Source organism: Bombyx mori, chromosome 16, assembly GCF_030269925.1.
Source record: "Bombyx mori chromosome 16, ASM3026992v2".
In the NCBI taxonomy this organism is placed as follows: domain Eukaryota; kingdom Metazoa; phylum Arthropoda; class Insecta; order Lepidoptera; family Bombycidae; genus Bombyx; species Bombyx mori.
This window is the reverse complement of record NC_085122.1, coordinates 6,852,722-6,874,375: the sequence shown is the minus strand read 5'-3', so window position 1 is coordinate 6,874,375 and position 21,654 is coordinate 6,852,722. Positions and strand designations below refer to the sequence as shown.

The window sequence follows — 21,654 nt, the reverse complement described above, 5'->3', positions numbered from 1 at the left end:
AACTGGAGTTAGGGCGAAGGATGATCTGATTTCGATAATCATTAAAAAAGTAAAAAACACTGATTCTAATCATTTCAAAGTACTTTTACATCCAGAAGGAAGAAAACGAATGGCACTGTTTTTGAACAGGGACAGGCACAGGGAGTATAAGGACCGTTCCGCTATGCCGGTATTTCTTGACACGAAAGCACTAAAAGTCACGTTCGAAAAATAGTAGATTGCTCAAACTTTTTAGCGTGCACGCAATGTATGACAAACTGACTCGCAGATTCAATGGTCTCAAGGAAACGCGGGATGTATATTAGCCATATTGGCTCTCTTCTTATATCTGTTGTTGTCGAAATGAAGCCTGGAATAGGGATTTCGTTCGAATCTCGAAGTTTCTCAGGTCTCCACCGTATGTCAGTTTGGGAACCGACCAGGTAGACCTAGAATTTTTGGTGTCTGCATGCATCTTGTGCAAAACGAAAAAGGAGTACGCCGACTCAGCCTGATATATTGGGCGTATAAATTGGAGACCCAATATAAGCGGATGGTCTAGAGACTAAGAAAAACGGCGATCGTGACGGCAATGACTGCCACTTCAACGTCCCGTGATGTTAGGGTGGCGGGGGAAATTTGCTCCATGCAAAACACTCTATCTTATCCCTACTCGGTTGAGTTGTGTCCTAGCCCTACGCAAATAGCTCTTAACTTAAATTTCTGCCATGACCTAAAGGTCTTAGTTACCAGGTCATAAAATCTCTTAAAAAAAAGTTTGTGCGAAACAATACACAAATCAACCTTAATTGAGAAGCATTAATCACACGCAAAAAACTAATTGAAATGACATAAACGTAATGTGACATTAAAACGTGAAACAATGACATATTGTTGTCGAAACAACATGTTGTTTTGTATGGTGACACTGTTAATGTCAATGTGCGTTACGGCTTAACTAATCTCGCCGTAGTGAAATGTGAGGTAAACCATCGTAAACTTGTAGGAATACATTTTTTTTTTTTTTTTTTGGTAATGTTGTTTTTAAAACTATTTTTAATGGAATTGCAATAACTCGATAGTTCCTTTCTTTCGATATATCGAATAAATTCTAAATATACGAGTATATGTAGATTATTTTTTTATTTGTTTCGTAAATCGAAGCGCGTATGGGAGTCAATTGTACCACATATGTATATTATAAAATTAAAGTCAACAAAAATGAGAGAGAGAGGGAGTATTCTTTATTGTACATCAAAAAACAAATAAACAGTGCGATACATTAAACACAAAAAGTACAATTGGCGGTCCTATCGCTAAGAGCGATCTCTTCCAGACAACCATCAGGTGGACAAGAATCATTTGGAATCATTTGGAAATATGATGGAAGCATTATGTTTATCTCAAAAATTCATACACCGAACGTGTTTTACTAAAGTTCTCGCAAAATCCCGTGCAATTGAAATTTCAAACTACCGGCTCAAGCTAAAAAAAATCTAAGACCGCATGAACTAGTTAGTCTATTCTTTAAATCAAATCCGATCAAATTAAATACTATAAAACGAATTTCGCAATACGCATTAAAGTGTAATAAATACCCATAAAATACACACCGTATTAACCTGATTATTTATCACATGTATTTCCAAATCAGTTACGACGTTTCTGCGCGCGAACCGACTTGGTTATTAACACAGTTTTTGTCTAATGTTTCTAAATGACCGCGGGCTGACTGACGGCCGAGAGAAACACCGTTAGGAGATCAGAAGTCGGTTCACGGAATCGTGCCGCGGCTGTTTGGATGAACAAAAAAAATCGTATACGTGAGAAGATGGTAGCAGCGAAATTTGAACCGGTATCTTCGGAGTAATTTCGGGCACGTGTGTGTTGGCCGCTTCATAAACTGTCAATTGGTTTACAAAGTTCCTTGAAGCCTTCTCGGCTTCAATCCATTTGCTCCGATCCATGTATTTGCATATACAATATTTAGTTTAGCATTGTCAACAAGTGAAGAAAATAAAACTGCAAGAATAAATATGGGTCGCTCAAATATTACTCAAAACTGTGTAGCAAGATGGTGGTTTCAATAACGTTTATGCCGGTAAACTGTTTGCTCATAAAAGACCCGTAAATATTACAAAAAATAAAATTGTGTATATTTTCTCATTTAAAAGAAAAAAAAATGTAATAGATCAACAAACCCTGTGCCCCTTTGATCGTTTTAAGATCCAATAATTTGAATTGCTAGACTTATAATCAAGATTCAAGCCAGATAATTAGAAATTGGGTACCAATAAAACTGAATTGCTTCCATGGACGCATCAAATGTATGTAATAAATAGCACTAAATTAAGGTGAGGACGACGGTCGCATTCCCGTATATACTATTCTAATTAATATCCGAACAGACTTAAAATGAAGCTTTCCTGACATAGTTAATTTTAAGTAAACCATTGATGTTATAACATGTTTAATGTCATAGATTGACATTCAAACAAACATTTATAGGTTACAAATAACCACAGATTTTGTTAAGACGAAAAATGAGCAGTTAATTACTTCGAGGGAAAACTGCAGAAGCATTATGCTTACTTTAACTGACGAATACTACTACAACATATTTTACCACTTCAATTCCTACATTGGTGAAAGAGTAAATACGTCAGAGAATATTTACGAAATTCAAAACATGTACAAATACATTTACCATTAACAAATTACAATAGACATTACAACTCTGAATTTATTTCACGTTCAGTTTTGCTGTCAGCGCATTCCTACGGTCAATGGTACACGATATGTCCCATAATATGATAACACGGCCCCAACTAAACGTTCTCGTCTCGAAAATAACAGCGTTACAAGTGTTACCGCAATAATATGAGTAATTTCGACAAATTGCTCTCCAGTTTATTGCAAAAGTATAGTGTTGCGTTTACACGTCTGTTTAATGCCGGGCAAAACGAATTGAACTATCGTTATATGGTAATACCGTTGCGAGAATGATCCGAAAGTCGGCTTATTGCATTTGAAAGTAATAAAATTTATTAAATATGCAAAACAGCTGAATTGGTCGAATTGATGAGCCGACCTCGTTCAAACGACCACAGATAAATTAATATAAGATTTGCCGAAACCTAATAGACACACTCAAAAAGAGATACACACAAGGAAAGAGTTTTATATCAAAATCACAAATTAATTATTGTAAATTATGCAAAAAAGGAAAATAAATCATAACCTTGTGGTAATATCACCTATAAAATAAAACGAACCAGGCTTTAAGGTCGATTTTAAATAAATTTAAAGCTTACGATATAACATAGCGATGTGTAAACTTATTTATAAATTTTAAGCAGATTCGCTATCCGCCCGTAGCTTCGATCGCAAGATAAAGTGGACTTGTATGGTCGGAGACCCATCCTACATATAAAGCATCACAAAGGTCGCTTATTTTCTTTCTCAGGGGTCAAACTATTTCCGTGCCGAATATCGTCGAAATCGGTTGTTTGGTTTGAGTCCGAAAACGTAGCATAGAGAAATAAAAAACCTTTAAATAACGAAAATCATTTATTTTTCTAAATGCAATTTTAATGGAACAATACAAAATAGCCTGCATTTCTGTCATGCTTCATTGTCTAATTGATTCATCTATTACATTAATTCATATTGTGTATATAAAATCATCTGTTAAAAACACTAATAAAACAACCCGAGACAATAATAATGAAACTGGAAAGAGAATAAATCGTAACAATTTTCATTTCGATTGAACACATAAAACATAATACATTCAAAAGATTGCTTAATAATGCTAACGAAATGCCTATTGACAAAGTTCTTATTTTTGATAATTGTTGGCGAGTAATAAAAAAGTTCCAAGGTTAGAATGAGTTAGGTAACTGGTGCGTGAGAAAATTTAATTTCATTGAAGTGCATGTTCTAAAGACAGGTACGTATTCAGAGGTAATAAATCACACAATGGCCTCGTGAATACGAACGATTTATTTTCAAATATCAATTTATCTATTTTAATGTATTATACACTATGTGAAGTTTTTTTTCTACAGACGCCTTTTTTAATATTAACATTAAATATCTAAGGGCAATTATTGTGGAGATCTTGTTATTCTTATGAATATATCCTTAAATGTTTTTGAGTCATTTATCAAATGATTATGTTACTGAGTACAGACTTCACAACATTACAGTACATTATCGATTCGCTAACTGCGGTCAACTGCCCGGTCGAAGCGACAACAGATGCATACTAACGAACCAGTATCCAAATAGTGTTGGTAAACACAATACAAGGGCGTTGAAGTGAAATTCCCTTTCAAAATTTTAAGCGTACGTAATTTATTTGCAACGTGTTATTTTTGAGTACGTGCCTGGAAAAAAATGAAACGGGGGGCCTTAATTAAAACATAGTAGTCTGAGTTTCGTAAAATCACCCATTGAATTTGCTTGATGCAACTTGTAGACTTTAAATGAGCGACTCGTCTTTTTTCGTGCTTAAGTATTCATATTTTTTAGTTTGACTCGAAAGCGTATTGTTTTTTAATTACTTTCTAATTCGCTTTGATCAAAAAACTGTTGAGACGATCTAAGTAATACGTGGTCTCTTAGCAAAACGACATTCCACACTTCTTGTAGGCTTATATGCGGTTTAGTGGTTTCTCAGTACTCTTGCGAAATATGTTTTGGATTATTTGTAAATTGTAAATCACAGCATCAAAATAATTATGGATTTTGTCATTTTTTCATGAGCTTGCGACTTGTAGGGATCTAGACTTTTTTATGAGAGTTGACACTACAGTAGTATAGTCTATCTATACTAATATCTAAATCTACAGTGGTTTTTACGGATGTTCTGTTATAACAACTGAACCGTGCATCCGATTAACCTGAGACTTGGTATCCATGTAGAAAATACATGTACTTAATGGATAGGCTAATATTTATATGAATGTTGGACTCCATACTAATAATGACAATAAATAATTGTTAATTTTAAACGCGGGCGAGTACGGCTAGTAATCTATAAATTACTGAACGATTTGTTACAATTTTTAGACCGATTTTTAGACACACTCGAAACAATTACAAATTCTTAAGTTAGAAATCTGATCTTATGCGTACAATATTGTGATATGATAAAGCTAGCAAGACACAAGCAAGCTACGAGTAGGTAACATTGCTAACGGAACGCGCGAATATCATTTGAGCATTCATCATCAACCTGTGTCTCTCCATTGCTGGATGTAGGCCTCTCCCATAGTTTTTTTTTTATTGCTTAGATCGGTGAACGAGCTCACAGCCCACCTAGTGTTAAGTGGTTACAGGAGCTTATAGACATTTACAACGTAAATGCGCCACCCACCTTGAGATATAAGTTCTAAGATCTCAGTATAGTTACAACGCCTACCATACCCTTCAAGAACCGCATTACTGCTTCACGGCAGAATTAGGCAGGGCGGTGGTACCTACCCGCGCGGACTCACAAGAGGTCCTACCACCAGTAACAAGTAGTCCGCCACAATGAACGATCCTACGCTTTCCGCATCCAATCTTTCCCAGAATATCACCACAAGTCATCGATCCAAGAGAAAGGGGGACGCCCGAACACTAGTTAAACATTAGTTAAACAAAACTAAGGTTCACTGTGAATGATTTTTTGTTGCAGTTATCCAACAATGACATAAGGCTCCAACAAAATGGCGTTGCGACTTAAAAAGGATATCAAGAAAGCGTCGTATTACGTTTGGTTCCTCGGGGCTCAGGAATCTCGCGGTCTGCGGGGCGAGGAGTTTGCGCTACCGGCGATCACGTTACTCGAGGAGAGAGCAAGGGAGTTGGAACCCTTCAAGGTTACGTTGCAGGTCAGTAACCTAGTGCATTCTTATTTTTACTTCGTGATTAGACTTTCGATGTACTGGTATCCAAGTTTCGCAAAATTATAATATCACAATACAATTGATCTCGGATCGCAACGAGGGTGGAGGCTAGTGGTTTCTATAAATCTAGTCATAATAATGTTAACTAGAGGTCCCGCAGTAGTCGAAATTCGACTATAATTAATTGGAATTGTAAGTTTGTACACTACTATGATTGTATTTTATACTTCTATAATCACAAATTTCGCCAAAACTACACTATAAAAAAATATTAATAAAGACAATTATAATTAATAATAAAGACAATATTTAATCTATTCTCAATTTGACCACAGACGTCAAGAACAAAAGTTTGTCAATCAATAGTATGCATGCGTATGTGCGTCAAATACATGGTATGTAGTGTGTGTAATGTTTTCTTTATTTATTTAATGTATCTTTTATGCATTGTGCACTTCTTCTCTATATTCTCTATAAGTGTGGAAAATTTCATACTCCTCCGTCCGCGCAATTTTCGTAAAAAGGGATACAAAGTTTTTGCTTCACGTATTAATATAATGTTAATATATCTAGAAATTGCTGAGAAATTCCTTTAGCTGTCTTAAATTGCACATTGCATACGGAAAACCCTCAAACTTTACTGTTTAAAACAAAATGACATATCGCACCTTTAGAATTCTAAAGACTCAACTCAAAAAATGTGTTTTTTGGAAAACGATTAAAGTTCTCAAACCGAAAAAACGTAGAGGAAGGGGACGGAGTGAAAGAGACCCATGGATAGCTTTGTCCCTTTATAAGCTACTTCTGGTCATTTGATTACTAAGAGTCGCTGAAAAGCGTCGTTCTATGTCCATTGTTTGAATTAAAGACGAAATCCAAAAATTTCGAAAAGGGTCTCTATAATTCTAAAGGTGCGATATAAGTGTTTTGAACGTGTGTTATATAAATCAAAATCGTTTCTAGAACATTCGCGAAATGTAATTGAAAGGTCGCACCGAAAGTTATAATTAACGATATATTCTCGACATATTGATCTATGTACATACTAATGGATCACATGACGTTTGATTGCGTCTTATGTAATCACCGGGGTCGTTGATTCAGGTCTCTCTATGTTCTAAAGTTATCTCAGTCACAAGGCTTGTTGTATAATGATTTAATTACTTATTATATCTTGCCTTTCATCTATGTTTGTGTCATGTCTCATGATTAATCGAAGAAGCATGGACTTTCGTGACAATAAGTTTTTTTTTTCTTTTACAAGCTTAAAACTAATTAAAATATATTTTTTGTACACGAGGAAAAATAGCTGTAGATAAATATAAAAAATTAAGTACAGAGACAGAGACACTGGTTATTTTTCTAATAAATCTCAACCAGCAAATACGCGAGAGGCTTTAGAATAATAATGAAAATGCGGTTTTACAAATATTAACATATTAACTCAAAAGGCAAGAGACCGAAAAGAATGGAGTGCATTTGAGGAGACCTACACTCAGCATTGGGTGGATATGGATTGAAGAAGAAATACGCAATATGAATGCATAAAAACAGACTTAAAGGGCAAATCTACTTGAATACGTACATAATATAAATACTAAAAATAGAACAGTGATTAAGAGGTTTATGGGAGTTAACATTATTTGACTTCGTATTTTAAAACAGAGACGGACTTGTTAAATACAAAAATCCGTATGCACAGAGAAATTCCGAACAGGAGTTTTTTAATTTATTGTACAGACGTCTTAACGAGGTCACCGCCATCCTAGAGTTGACTACCGGAACCTATAGACATCAAATCGTGTATGCAGACTATAAGACCTGAGGTCTAAGTATCGCAAATTATATTATATGGGGTTATATATGGGGGTATAATTATATTATATATTTGGTAGGCAGCGGCTTGGCTCTGCTCCTGGCATTGCTGAAGTCCATGGGCGATGGTAACCACTCAGCATCAGGTGGGCCGTATGCTCGTCTGCCTACAAGGGCTATAAAAAAAAATCGGCTTCTGTGAGCTCTGCCTCCTTAAAATCAGACCGAGAGCTCGGTAGTTCCTTGATTATTAAAAAGAAAAATCCTCTTTTTTTATTGCTTAGATGGATGGACGAGCTCACAGCCCACCTGGTGTTAAGTGGTTACTGGAGCCAATAGATATCTACAATGTAAATGCGCCACCCAACTTGAGATAAGTTCTAAGGTCTCAAGTATAGTTACAACAGCTGCCCCACCCTTCAAACCGAAACGCATTACTGCTTCACCGCAGAAATAAGCAGGGCGGTGGTACCTGCCCGTGCGGACTCACAAGAGGTTCTACCACCAGTAAGCAGTAGGTTGATCTATGGAAAACTGAGAATAAAATTCAACTCTTATTTCGACAGGTTTCACATAAAGGCCTGAAAATAATACAGAATGTAACAGCCAAGGGAAAACAGCAGACGATCAAGCATTTCATACCTCACGGCAGCATCACGAGTGCCGTGTCACAAGGAGATGTGGTCGCGTGTGTGTTACTGCTGTACAACCCTCTCACCGGCTGCCCTGTTCACGTCCACGCTTACAGGTAAGAACAGAGAAACATTTATGTACGTTATACATTACTTGGTTAATAATGAAGCTCTTGCAAAACTATGTTTGACTAGTGGTCCCGCAGTAGTCGAAATTCGACTTTAATTAATTTAATTTGTAAGTTTGTACACTATTATGATTCTATTGTCAAGGACTATTACACAGATTCATCACAGATTCACAGATAATCACAGATTTCGTCAAGACTACACTTTAGACAAATATTAATAAAGAGAAAACAGTATTTAATCTATTCTCAATTTGACAGACTATAACTGACAGACTGCAAAGAAAAGTTTGAGAATAAACAAATAGTATGCATGCGTGAGTGTGTCAAATACATGGTAGTGTGTGTAATGTTTTCTTTATTGACATAATGCATCTTTTATGCATTATTAAAAAAAAATATTAGCATTGTGCACTTCTTCTCTATATTCTGTATAAGTGTGGAAAATTTCATACTTCTCCGTCCACGCAATTTTCGTAAAAAGGGATACAAAGTTTTTGCTTCACGTATTAATATATAGATTACACGCTATACGTGCGTAACACGAAAAATGCATTTTAAGTAGACGTTGGGTGTCCTCGTATTGAGCGATGCAACTATGCTGGTGTTCTAATCCGGCATCCAACTATCAATTTTGATTAAGGGAAAACACACTTAAAACGTGTTGACGATGAAGGAATTCGTGTAAAAAAAACGCAAAATTTATAAAGCGTAAGTAAGAACTGGTGATACATAATTATTATTTCGCACGAGTAAGTACCACAATCCTAACCGTATCTTTAGCGAAGCAGTTATGTATTCCGATTTGAAGTGTCAGACAATCATTATAAAATAAAAAAATTAGTACGAATCTTAAAATGTTATTGCGCGTATTTGTCACTAAGCTACTAAAAAATCGTTAGTCTGAGAATCTACTACTTAATTGTTAGACTTCATGCTGTGCCTTCTCGTGTGGAAAATTGCGAAATTGCGTAACTGTCATCGTATCTTCTCTCGAGTTTTTCAGTCAATTTCGAAGATTAAAATTTCTATCTAATATTTTCTTCGGATTTCACGAATCGTGGACATAATTAAAATTACTTTTAAAGTTTCATTTCCCGTTTTTTATTGTCATTATATTATTTCCGACGTATCAAACACTTTACAGATCTCGTGGGCACAACAGTAAAAAACCCATGATTATACATTAAAATAAGTTACTTACGGCTATTTTAATTATGACAATGCTTTCTGTCAGATGGTTAGGTTACATCAATATAATCCAAATTAATTCATCTTAATCTAATAATTTAACACTTTAAAAAATTGTTAAATATGATTTTTTGGCTTAAAATCTTTATTAAGTGGATGGGTAGACGTTTCACATTACATAAAGCTATTTCCGATTTTGGATGCGTTTTTCTTCCATTTGTTCGATTGACTTGACATTTTGCAGCTGCTGACACTTCGAGAAAAGACTTATAGGCTCAGAAAAGACTCATAGACTCACCAGCTTACGATATATACACGAAATGTCTCAACATGGGAATCTATTATATACATTTACTCAGTTTTTATGTCAGTGAAGTGTGTCTGGGTCTTACTGGTTATTGAAATAATAAAGTAGTGGAACAGTAAGTGATATTATCAATTTTCACCTATCATTATCTGATATTGGATTGAGGTAATAGAGCGGGTTGAACTAAAAACGTTTTAGACAATTTTATATTTGTTAAAGTAAGTAAGGAAGTAATGTAAACTTTGATAAAGCTTAAAACTAGCAATAAAACTTAATTTGGTTTGCTTTAAAATCTAATACTACTTTTAAGCTTTTGATAGTATTTTGATTGTTCTTTTCATTATTGATACACAGTAAAGTAGTCGATTTAGCTCACTTTACCTTACCTAAAAAAAAGGTACTAAACCTCTTGTCGAGTTTGTTTTTTTCTTGGACACGTCACTTTCTCGTATATTCTTGTTCTGCTTTATTCATAAATAACTAAACTAAAGCATCTGCCTATCTGTTCCTTTTCATTATGGCTTGGCCAGAGCCCATAATTGTTTCTTTTTTTTATTTATTTATTGCCTTTGTAGGCAGACGAGCATACGGCCCATCTGATGGTGAGTGGTTACCGTCGCCCATGGACTTCAGCAATGCCAAGGGCAGAGCCAAGCCGCTGCCTACCGACCAAGCCGCTGCCTACCGGCCAAGCCGCTGCCTACCGACCAAGCCGCTGCCTACCGACCAAGCCGCTGCCTACCGGCCAAGCCGCTGCCTACCGACCAAGCCGCTGCCTACCGACCAAGCCGCTGCCTACCGGCCAAGCCGCTGCCTACCGACCAAGCCGCTGCCTACCGACCAAGCCGCTGCCTACCGACCAAGCCGCTGCCTACCGGCCAAGCCGCTGCCTACCGACCAAGCCGCTGCCTACCGACCAAGCCGCTGCCTACCGACCAAGCCGCTGCCTACCGGCCAAGCCGCTGCCTACCGACCAAGCCGCTGCCTACCGGCCAAGCCGCTGCCTGCCTTTGTCTTTAAATGTCAATCATTCCGTGGTAGTTGTATCTAGGTCTTATCCACGTGTTATAATAAGCCTTGCCTCTGCTATTTCCAGTTTCCGTTAATACCCACTTTCTTTATCGATAATCAATACATGTCACAGATGGTATACTTTTCTCATCAACAATAATATTGTAAAAAAAAAAATATGGTATGGTATATTAAAATTGTAAAATAACTCTCATAAAATTGCACAAATACCCGAGAGTGTCACTAACGTTCGAATAGCTATCAAAATATTTAGATAGACACTTGACATTTCGAAACTTGGTACGTGACCTTTGGACAAATGTCATTCATATCCTACATTCTGCTGATGAATAGATTCAGTGATGAGCACACAATGATTCTATTGTGATTTTTATTGATACGCGAATGGTTTTTATTTGTTGTTAAATTTATAATTGTGTTTAGGATTCTTTAGTAAGAAGCTCAACGTTATTCGGTGATAATATGTTTGTGCGACTTGTCATTCACTAACTACGATTACAATATTAGAAACGTTTTCATAATTATATACATATATTATGACGTGAAGCAAAAATTTTGTATCCCTTTTTACGAAAATTGCGCGGACGGAGGAGTATGAAATTTTCCACACTTATAGAGAATATACAGAAGAAGTGCACAATGCTAATTTTTTTTTTAAATAATGCATAAAAGATTCAATAAAGAAAACATTACACACGCTACATACCATGTATTTGACGCACACACGCATGCATACTATTTATTGTCAAACTTTTGTTCTTGACGTCTGTTGTCAAATTGAGATTAAATATTGTTTGTCTTTGTTAATATTTTTTATAGTGTAGTCTTGGCGAAATTTGTGATTATAGAAGTATAAAATACAATACATAATAGTGTACAAACTTACAATTCCAATTAATTATAGTCGAATTTCGACTACTGCGGGACCTCTAGTATACATAAACGCTTCTCTTAAGTTTCTGTCTATGAAAATTTGAAGTCAAGCTCTATTCGGAATGCCTATTTTGGCCAGCTTCAATTGAACTACCTTTTTGAAGTGAAACATCTTTAGAATCATTGTGATTTCAAACTCGATGAAACGAAAAAATAAGTCCATAGAGACACAAACACATAAACGTATAGGATTCAGCCGGCGAGAGAATGAGATAGAACACATTAGACGTTCTCGATCTCCTCTTTGTGCGACTCTTCGTAGCATCCCCACTATCGTCTACTAAACATTGTCCATGTGTATGCTCTTGTGTAGTAGGATAGTCAGTATACATACATCAGCAATGCTAGAGGCAGAGCCAAGCCGCAGTCTACAAATTTGAACTCTATTATTTGTAAATTGTATGTTATATCACTATTCGTAACTTTAACCACCGATCTAATGTATATGTATAAAATAATCTACGATAGTCTGGAAACTCTTTTCTATAAAAAACATATTAATCCGTCGCTATATGAAAAAATTACGAACGACGAAGCACAATTATTCATAATTATAAGTCGATTTGAATTATTTTTACATCAAAGGCTTATTTATTGTTAGTCAAAAATTGTCCATTTCTATAAATTAATAATCAGAAAATACAATAATGTTGTTAAATATAATAGCAATTACACTTATGTCATACGACGATTTTTGGCTTTAACACATTTCAATGCCTTCAGCCTTGGCACATAGTAAACGGAATGCACTTGAACTAGCTTCCTTGATTCCATTATTTATAAGGATAGTATTATAAATAACTAGCTGTACTCGTCCGCTTCGCTGGGCATTTAAAATTAACATTATTATTTGTCACCACCACAAAGATTCTCATCATTAACGTCCCCGCAACTGTAGGGAGTCCAACACTTATAAATATTAGCCTATCCATTAAGTACATATATTTTCTACATGTATACTAAGTTTCAAGTCGATCGGATGCATGGTTCAGTAGCTATAACGGAACATCCGTAAAAAGCACTGTAGATTTATATATTAGTATAGAAGAACCGACCAATTTAAAAGTTTGCATAATTACTGGTGGTTGGATGTATTGTGGGCTAATATCTACGGATAGATACCACCACTGTGTCTACTATCGCCGCGAAGAAATAATGCGTTTCCATGAAACGGGTGGGTCAGTAGTTGCAAAACAACTTCGATTTTCTATGTATACATTTTTATTATACAACTGAAAAGTAAGTAGTGTCTTTGGCGGCGCGATTTGTAGTTATATCTGTGATTACTGTGACTGACTCGGTGGTGGAGTAGTTAGCGACCCTGACTCTTGCGCCGAGGGTCGTGGGTTCGATTACCACATCGGGCAAACATTTTCTGACGAACACGTTTGGTTGCTCTTTGTCTGGGTGTTTATTCTCTATATATTGAAACATATATATGTCGGAGACGATCATTAGTTAAGTAGAAAAACGAATCGCAGCAGAATTCTCGAGAGGTGACAACACGAATGTAATGTCGTCAGAGATCGGCTAGCTTCGTGTTACGACAGAGCCTAGGTGATGGAGGCGCGCATAGACGCCATTTTCACTTAACAACCAACCTTTTTATTTATTGCTTGGATAGGTGGACGAGCTCACAGCCCACCTGGTGTTAAATTGGTACTGGAGCCCATAGACATCTACAACGTAAATGCGCCACCCACCTTGAGATATAAGTTCTAAGGTCTCAAGTATAGTCACAACGGCTGCCCCACCCTTCAAACCGAAACGCACGCTGCTTCACGGCAGAAATAGGCAGCCTTCTTGAAGAGCGGTGCCTCCATCCTAAGAACCGGCATTCGTTTACCAACGTCAAATGAAAATATCTTAATTGTTCTAAGACAATAAACGTGTTTTTTGTACTCAATATTTCTCCAACTCGATCACCTTATTCGCCCCTATGATGTCTGACGATGATGTTGATAACGCGGTTTCTGATACCCATAACACAGAGAATACTAAATTTGGGCCGAATTACCGTGCGTGATTTGTTCCCAGTTATTATTTTTATTATTGTCATTGCATTATCGGTTTCAAATTGAGTCTTCCGTAACCGTTTGTAACGTTCAAATTCATACGAATGATTACAAATTTAACAAAGACTTGCGACACAAAGGGCCGGCGCATCTTCATCTGACATTAACCGAACGTGCCTCGGTGTTGTAAAGGCAGATAACTGCAACCAATAATACATTGACGTAAATAATTATTTAAACGTTCATAAAAACCATCGTCCCAATGCCCAAAAGCTTATACATACAATAATATTTCGAATGTTCGACCGAAATACATGCCGCAGCAGATATAGACAGACAGATAATATTATTATATTCTACCACTCTACCATCTATCGTCCCACAATGGATGTAAATGAATAGTGGATTTTATTAAAAAACTATTTTGCGGATCACTCGAGAGGCTTAATAAGTACTTTTGGAAAATAATAGGTTTCAAAACAATTACCTGATAATAATAAAACACTAGGAAATTGAAGAACATCACAAATTAGGATATTTTTACTGGAACCCGAGAAGCAAATTTGTCAGAATTATTTTATCCTGTTAATTTGGTGCTAATACGTATATGTTTTAAATACCCTTTAATTATTCCAAGAAATCAACTCAAGAGTCAATCAGTGATTTATCACCATTTTACTAAAGTATTAGTTCATTTCATCTCATCTAATCTCGTGCCTACAGTTTCAAATAAATCAGCTTATTTTCATTGTTTTTATTTGAAAACTATAATTTCTTCTATAGGCAAAGGGTTACAGTTTATCACCTCTTCACCTGATATTTACAAAAGTTTTGTAATAGTTGAATAGTGGATAGCATCGCATTCTACGTTTTGTAACTAATGCATTTTATCCGCTTTGTTACAAATGAATTTTAAGAAAATTTTCGTAAGTACGTGTAAGATTCGGGTTCCAAAGCCAGTAAATAAATACATAGATTGCAATAGTTCACTTAATATTGCTTTATTTGTAACTCCACTTGTACAATCTTTAGATATCTGCTCACTACTGAATACACTGCTTTTTGTGTTCCATTTTTTCAGACTACCGCCTTTTTTTTATGTCACATCCCCACTACTGCCATTGCTTCCACCAACAGTGTTGCTATTTGGCAATCCGATAATTGCCTTAACTTTAACATGATACATTTTATTTTATTTTTTGAAGTGAAAACTTCTTTAGAATCGTTGTGATTTCAAACCGGATGCAACGGAAAAAACGACAGGTAAGAGACACAAATACAAAAATGTGTAGGATGAAGCCAGCAAAGAATGAGACAGAAATATACATACTATTTAATACAGCGCCATCTGTGAGATTTTTTAATACTAACGTGTGTATGAAAGCTCTTGTAGTGAATTTTAATTTAGGATTATACGTGAAATTAAAATATCAATTCACAGAGGGCGCTACATTACAAATTATTTACTAATGACAAAATTTTACATATACTTAAGACGTTTAGGATAATTGTATTTTAATTTTGAAGGTTTCACTTCTACCACGTGTGAATTGCACACATTTTTTTTATTATTTTACAATAAACCTTACATACGTAATTCCCGAAACGTTTTAATTATGTAAATGTTTAGTTTGATAACACATGATAACATAATAATATAACCTACTCCTATTTAGTTTATCTGAAAATGCTATTGTTTGAGATCGACTTAGTATTTATGTATGTATCTAGATTAGACAAGCATTAATTTTTTAAATTGTGGTTGGTGAAATTAGTTTTTTAAAGATGGATATGAATAAGATTGCATTGCCTAGTGTCAACATACGCAGTACATCTTCCTTTTGCCAGTAATGTACGGTAACACAATAAAACATTATGAGTATACTGTCTAACCAGCTTAAAATTAAAAAGGTCAAAGACAAAAAGTTTCAATCTTTTTCGCTAAAGAATTAATTTTGTTCTTAGGTCTACTGATTGTCAATAAAACACTTCGGATTAGTTTATGTATTTTTTTTAATTATTCTTAGTTTTGTTGGTTTTTAAATAGTTGACCAGAAAGTTATCCAGGGAATTCATGAGGCTCATAATTCCTGCAACTGTGATACCAGAAGGAATAAATTATAATTGAAGGTAAAACTACTAATGAAATTATCTTCTAAAAGTTTTGAGATATATAGATTTTCGACTCATCGAAGTGTAGAAATAAGTGTGACACCAATTATTATTGCGAATTCAAATATGTGTTATCAGAATGACCTACTTTCGTCTAATTTTTAGCCTATTTTCACCTACGTTTTTGAAAAAAAAACGGGCAGATTTCCCTGTATACGTAAATAATTCGCACATACGGTGCTATAAAGTCACTTATGAAATATCTGTCAACACTGAACTGAGTATGAGAAAATACACCCATTTTTAATAGCTATTTGTAAGACGAGAGAGATGTTTGCTTTTACTGATGAAGTTTAAAGTTGTAGTTTAAATATTACTAGAGGATGACCGCTCGGTTTTTTTTTTTGATAACGCCATCTTGTTGTGTCTTTAAAGCGGTTAGTTGCCTTCAATTAAGAAAAATAGTATTATTATTCGCCAATAGATGTCGGGAAGAGTTGATTATTGAAAACACGAATAAAACAACATTTTCTGAAAATAAATCGTAGGTAGATCGATTTATCGCCCCCGAAATCCCCTGTATACTAAATTTTATGAAAATCGTTGGAGCCGTTTCCGAGATTCAGATTATATATATTAATATACAAGAATTGCTCGTTTAAAGGTATAAGATTTTATTTCTATAGTCTAGCAGAACTATATAAGAATTATATAATAAGATGTTGAATTTTCCAACGTTTCTCATAAAAAAAAACATAATTTGCATAAGTCGTTACTATCACACCGTATGTGTGTAATGATCACCGTCACTTAGAGGACGTAAGCAATTTCAAAAAGTACAGAAAAGCCGCTACCTATTGCAAGCTACATTAGCCAAATAATTTATCAACAAACTAATATTGAACGCTGAAAAACACGATTTATGGTAATTCTAGCATCTCAAAGCGGTTTGATTCAAACAATCTTACATTATAATGTTGGTATATCACGTTTGAACCTCAGCCACGTCCAACGAGGTCATAACCGATGACAGCTAAGCTAAGTTGCCGTCCTGTAATTGTTTCGCGTATAATTCCATTTTTCCTTAATATATCGATTTTGAAACTTACAGCGAAGCAAAATGCATATCCGAACATCACTATGTACTCAAATTTGTTTTTATTTTATTGCTTAGATGGGTGGACGAGCTCACAGCCCACCTGGTGTTAAGAGGTTACTGAAGCCCAAAGAAATCTACAAAGTAAATGCGCCACCAACCTTGAGATATAAGTTCTAATGTCTCAGTATAGTTACAACGGCTGCCCCACCCTTCAAACCGAAACGCATTACTGCTTCACGGCAGAAATAGGCAGGGTGGTGGTACCTACCCGCGCGAATTCACAAGATGTTCTACCACCAGTAAAAAAACCGAATCAACCTTACTGAGTGAAGCTATGAAATTCTAATGTGTTTAAAAATGCGTCTCGTAAAAGCTTCAAGAATCTATACGAAAAGTCGACTTCCTGGCGGTCACTAGGTCTCTAGGATACATACGGATCCGACCTGACCGACTCGCAATATAACTGTCAATGACTCGTTTGCACCGGTCCGGTTCACGCCACCGGTAACACGATCGTCTTCTTGACTTTTTTACAACAGGATTCTCCATATAAGTCTCCCGTGATGGATTCCTTGCGGGCGAATCAAGTTGCTGTGTCCTATTTTTTGTTTGTGATATCTTCGTGTCGGTCGCTTACGTCCTATTTCTGCTTAACAAATATGTGGGGGTTGCCATTTTCTGTTTTTTTTTTTTTTAAATCGAATTCTCCGACGTTTGAATGGTCTATATAATAAAGAGCATCTTTAGAGTTAATATCTTATCTTATACCTTTAAACGAGCAATTATTGTATATAAATATATAATCTGAATCTCGGAAACGGCTCCAACGATTTTCATAAAATTTAGTATACAGGGGATTTCGGGGGCGATAAATCGATCTAGCTACGACTTATTTTCAAAAAATGTTGTTTTATTCGTGTTTTCAATAATCAACTCTTCCCGACATCTATTGGCGAATAATAATACTATTTTTGTTAATTAAGGGGCAACTAACCAAGATGGCGTTATCAAAAAAAAACAGAGCAAAGCTCGGTCATCGTCTAGTAAATTAAAAAGAAAGTACAGTAAAAGTGATTTAAAATACATTAAAACCTCGTATTGAATGTTGTGGAACATGAACAATTGAGATAATCTAGCAAATGTAGTGTGATACTAGTGTTTAGAATTAGTAAGTAGTACATTCTCGTGTTCGTAATTTGGTGATTTATGATGTGTTCAACCCAATGCAAGCAAACAAGATTAAGGCCTCGTTTACATTTCACATACGTTTCAAGCTTTCTAATAAACATGTATCTTTATAATTTTCTAGCGCAAAGGTGAAGTTGAATGACCTATTCCCAAAAGCAATAAAAATGATATATTCTGATTGACGACAACACGTTGCAACTTTGGACATCGACAAAAAAATCGATTACTTTTAAATACGTTTATTTCGTTGTATCGATTTTGGACGGATATATTAAACCGTTGACATAATAGACTCGTCTTGATAGCTATTTATCAGAATGATACCTCGAATAATAAAAAAAATTGTAAGACTTTCGTCGTGTTTTTGTCATTTGCGAATTTTCGTCAATTCGTTACACTAGTATTTTAGGTACATCACTAAATTGTTAAATTCCTTCATAAAATTTCAGTCAGTGGATAATTTTGATCAAGGAAAAAAAACTCTTCTGTAAAAAAGTTAAGGTGGATACCGTTCACGTTAAGGTAATAAGCACTTAACATCGGTTAGATCATTATCTGCCCAACTAGTAGTTTAAGGAGTCAATAGTTTACATTTACAGGTTAATCTTGCGCTTATTACTATGATTAGATCCAATAGCCCTTGCATTAGACACATTTAGCTCTAATACTAGGAGTAGGGACCCCGGTAACTGTACACGTCGAACTCAGCAAAGAGTTCGACGTGCAACCTAACCTAAGCATCAGCCCGCTGAGTTTCTCGCCGGATGTTCTCAGCGGGTCGCGATTCCGATTCGGTAGTAGATTCATTCGCGAAGCAGCTACTCTTGGGTTGTTAGGTCTCCTTTGGAGGCGCTCTAGTAGCTGTTATCAAATCCCACTCTTCTTGGCAGAGCGATTGCTTGCCCACTTGCCAGTAATTTCCCAAACATAAAAAAAAAATTATTGAAGGTTTCAAATGAAATTCTATTTAAGTCTGCGACTCGGAAAATCCGGTGAAAAGACTAATAATCAGTGGATATTAAGTTACAATTTCAAACGTGCTACTAATGAAGAAATTAAAAACTTGTGAATCTTTATCCAACGATGATACTTAAAGCCAGTGAGATGCCCTTGATATTTATTCTATAACGAGTTTGAATCTTAGGTCGCAAGACAAGTGAGTCAGAGGCCAGTTTTGAGGTTATAAATATTTTGTAGTGTATTGTTTCTAACATCTAACTTGCTACCGCTTCCTAGTATTTATGATTTAACTTTTCATGTACGGCAGTGGCCTTTTCGGAAAAGAAAACAATCAGACCTTTTTTTACTGGTCGTAAGACCACTTGTGAGTCCGAGCGGGTAGGTACCACCGCCCTTTTTTACCACCGCCCTGCCTATTTCTGCCGTGAAGCAGTAATGCGTTTCGGTTTGAAGGGTGGGGCAGCCGTTGTAACTATGCTGAGACCTTGGAACTTGTATCTCAAGGTGGGTGGCACGTTTACGTTGTAGATGTCTATGGGCTCCAGTAACCACTTTACACCAGGTGGGCTGTGAGCTCGTCCACCCACCTAAGCAATAAAAAAAAAAGTACTTACTTAGTTATTAGTATTAATATTATTACAACATTGACATTATAGTCAAATGACTGCCCGATAATCTGAGAAAAACGTGAGACTGGAATTTGTGGTCATTTCATTACAAGGCACGTACGAAACTACTCGGCTAAGAGCATTCTTGGACAAACTAAATACGCCCGAATTCTCGTAATTCTACTAGAATGTGTCTTTTGTAATCTATTATGTACTAGTGGATGAAATTTTGGATTTAAAAATCTCCCATTCAGTTTTATTTCATTTCCTCCTCCTCGAATCGTGTTCCTCATGTCTGAGGGTCGTGACCACCATCACCCATGAGCTTCAATCTTAAGATGTTTTTCCCCTGTCCACGGCGTCATGCAGCGCGCTGTACACTGTACTGTACTGTCCAAAGCGGTGCGGATCTGATCGGACCAACGAGTCGGGTTGCGGCCTCTAGATTTGTTGCCTTCAACTTTCCCTGTGATCACAAGTTTTTCCAGGTTATCGCCGTCTTTCCTCGCAATGTGACCAAAATATTCGAGGATCCGCTTCAGACATACAGTAGACAGTCTGATTTTGATGCCCAGTTGCTTCAATATCGACACGTTAGTCATTTCATTTAATCTCACATAATCTCCACATTATTCGTAATAAGCTATAAATAGATATTGCAAATACGGCCAGCAAAGTTAGGTTACTATCCGTATCTTACGCAGGCAAAGAGGCACCGGCAAATGCCTAAGAATTTTAAAATTTTAATTTAAAAAAGGAAGCTACCTCCGTTTCGTTAATCCCATATCGTAAAGTAATCAATTAATCAAAAAATATTTATTAATTTCACTCTTTATAACTCATCTCGCTTATTAATAACGTAATTAAAATTAATGATTCGACTAAATTCCTCTCGTGTTTCACGGAGCGTCGGTCTGTATCCTTGACATTAAAATGTCAGCGTAGTTGCTAGTAACATAAGGTTAACGTATAAAGCTGCTATCATTTTTTTAAGTTTCAGAGCTGGAAGTATTTATAGTGAAAGAAATAAATCTTAATGCAAATATTAAGTAACATATTTTTTTTTTATTGCTTAGATGGTTAGACGAGCTCACAGCCCACCTGGTGTTAAGTGTTTACTGGAGCCCATAGACATCCACAACGTAAATGAGCCACCCACCTTGAGATATAAGTTCTAAGGTCTCAAGTATAGTTACAACGGCTGCCCCACCCTTCAAACCGAAACGCATTAGTGCTTCACGGCAGAAATAGGCAGGGTGATGGTACCCACCCACGCGGACTCACAAGTGGTCCTACCACCAGTAAACTCCGTTACACTACCTAAGTAGGTACATATATTATATTAAATTCGAATAATGCTTTATTATATTCGAGGGGTACTTTAAAAATCGTTTTTTGTACTCAACGTATTTCCGACATAGGCTTAAATTAAACCAAGTCACGATTAATATAATTAAGTACAATATACGTCTTTAACACGTACTTATTTAACAATTTAACACACGCCGATAAGCCTATCAATAACGAGCGTACACAAAACGCATTAGAGATCGCCATGCACTTAAAAATAATGAAATGATCTGCTAAAACTGCTAAAAGTAGAAGAAATTAGTAATACTAGAGGTCCCGCAGTAGTCGAAATTCGACTATAGTTAATTGGAATTGCAAGTTTGTACACTGTTATGATTGTATTTTATACTTCCATAATCACAAATTTCGCCAAGACTACACTATAAAAAAATATTAACAAAGACAAAC

General features: G+C 35.9%; 1 protein-coding gene across 15 annotated transcripts in view; it reads left to right on the top strand.

Moving 5' to 3' along the window:
- The window catches only part of LOC101746345 (uncharacterized), a 104,375-nt gene that overhangs the window by 64,403 nt on the left and 18,318 nt on the right, over positions 1-21,654 (top strand). For 8 of the 15 annotated variants that reach the window (XM_012692787.4, XM_062673014.1, XM_021349706.3 and 5 more), the window contains 2 exons: positions 5,666-5,861; positions 8,258-8,439. In XM_012692787.4, coding sequence (XP_012548241.1) covers positions 5,697-5,861; positions 8,258-8,439 — 347 coding nt within the window. In that variant the 5' untranslated portion in view covers positions 5,666-5,696. Of the gene's footprint in view, positions 1-5,622; positions 5,862-8,257; positions 8,440-21,654 lie in introns of all 15 variants that reach the window. The other 7 variants (XM_062673011.1, XM_062673006.1, XM_062673013.1 and 4 more) reach the window with 2 other exon arrangements.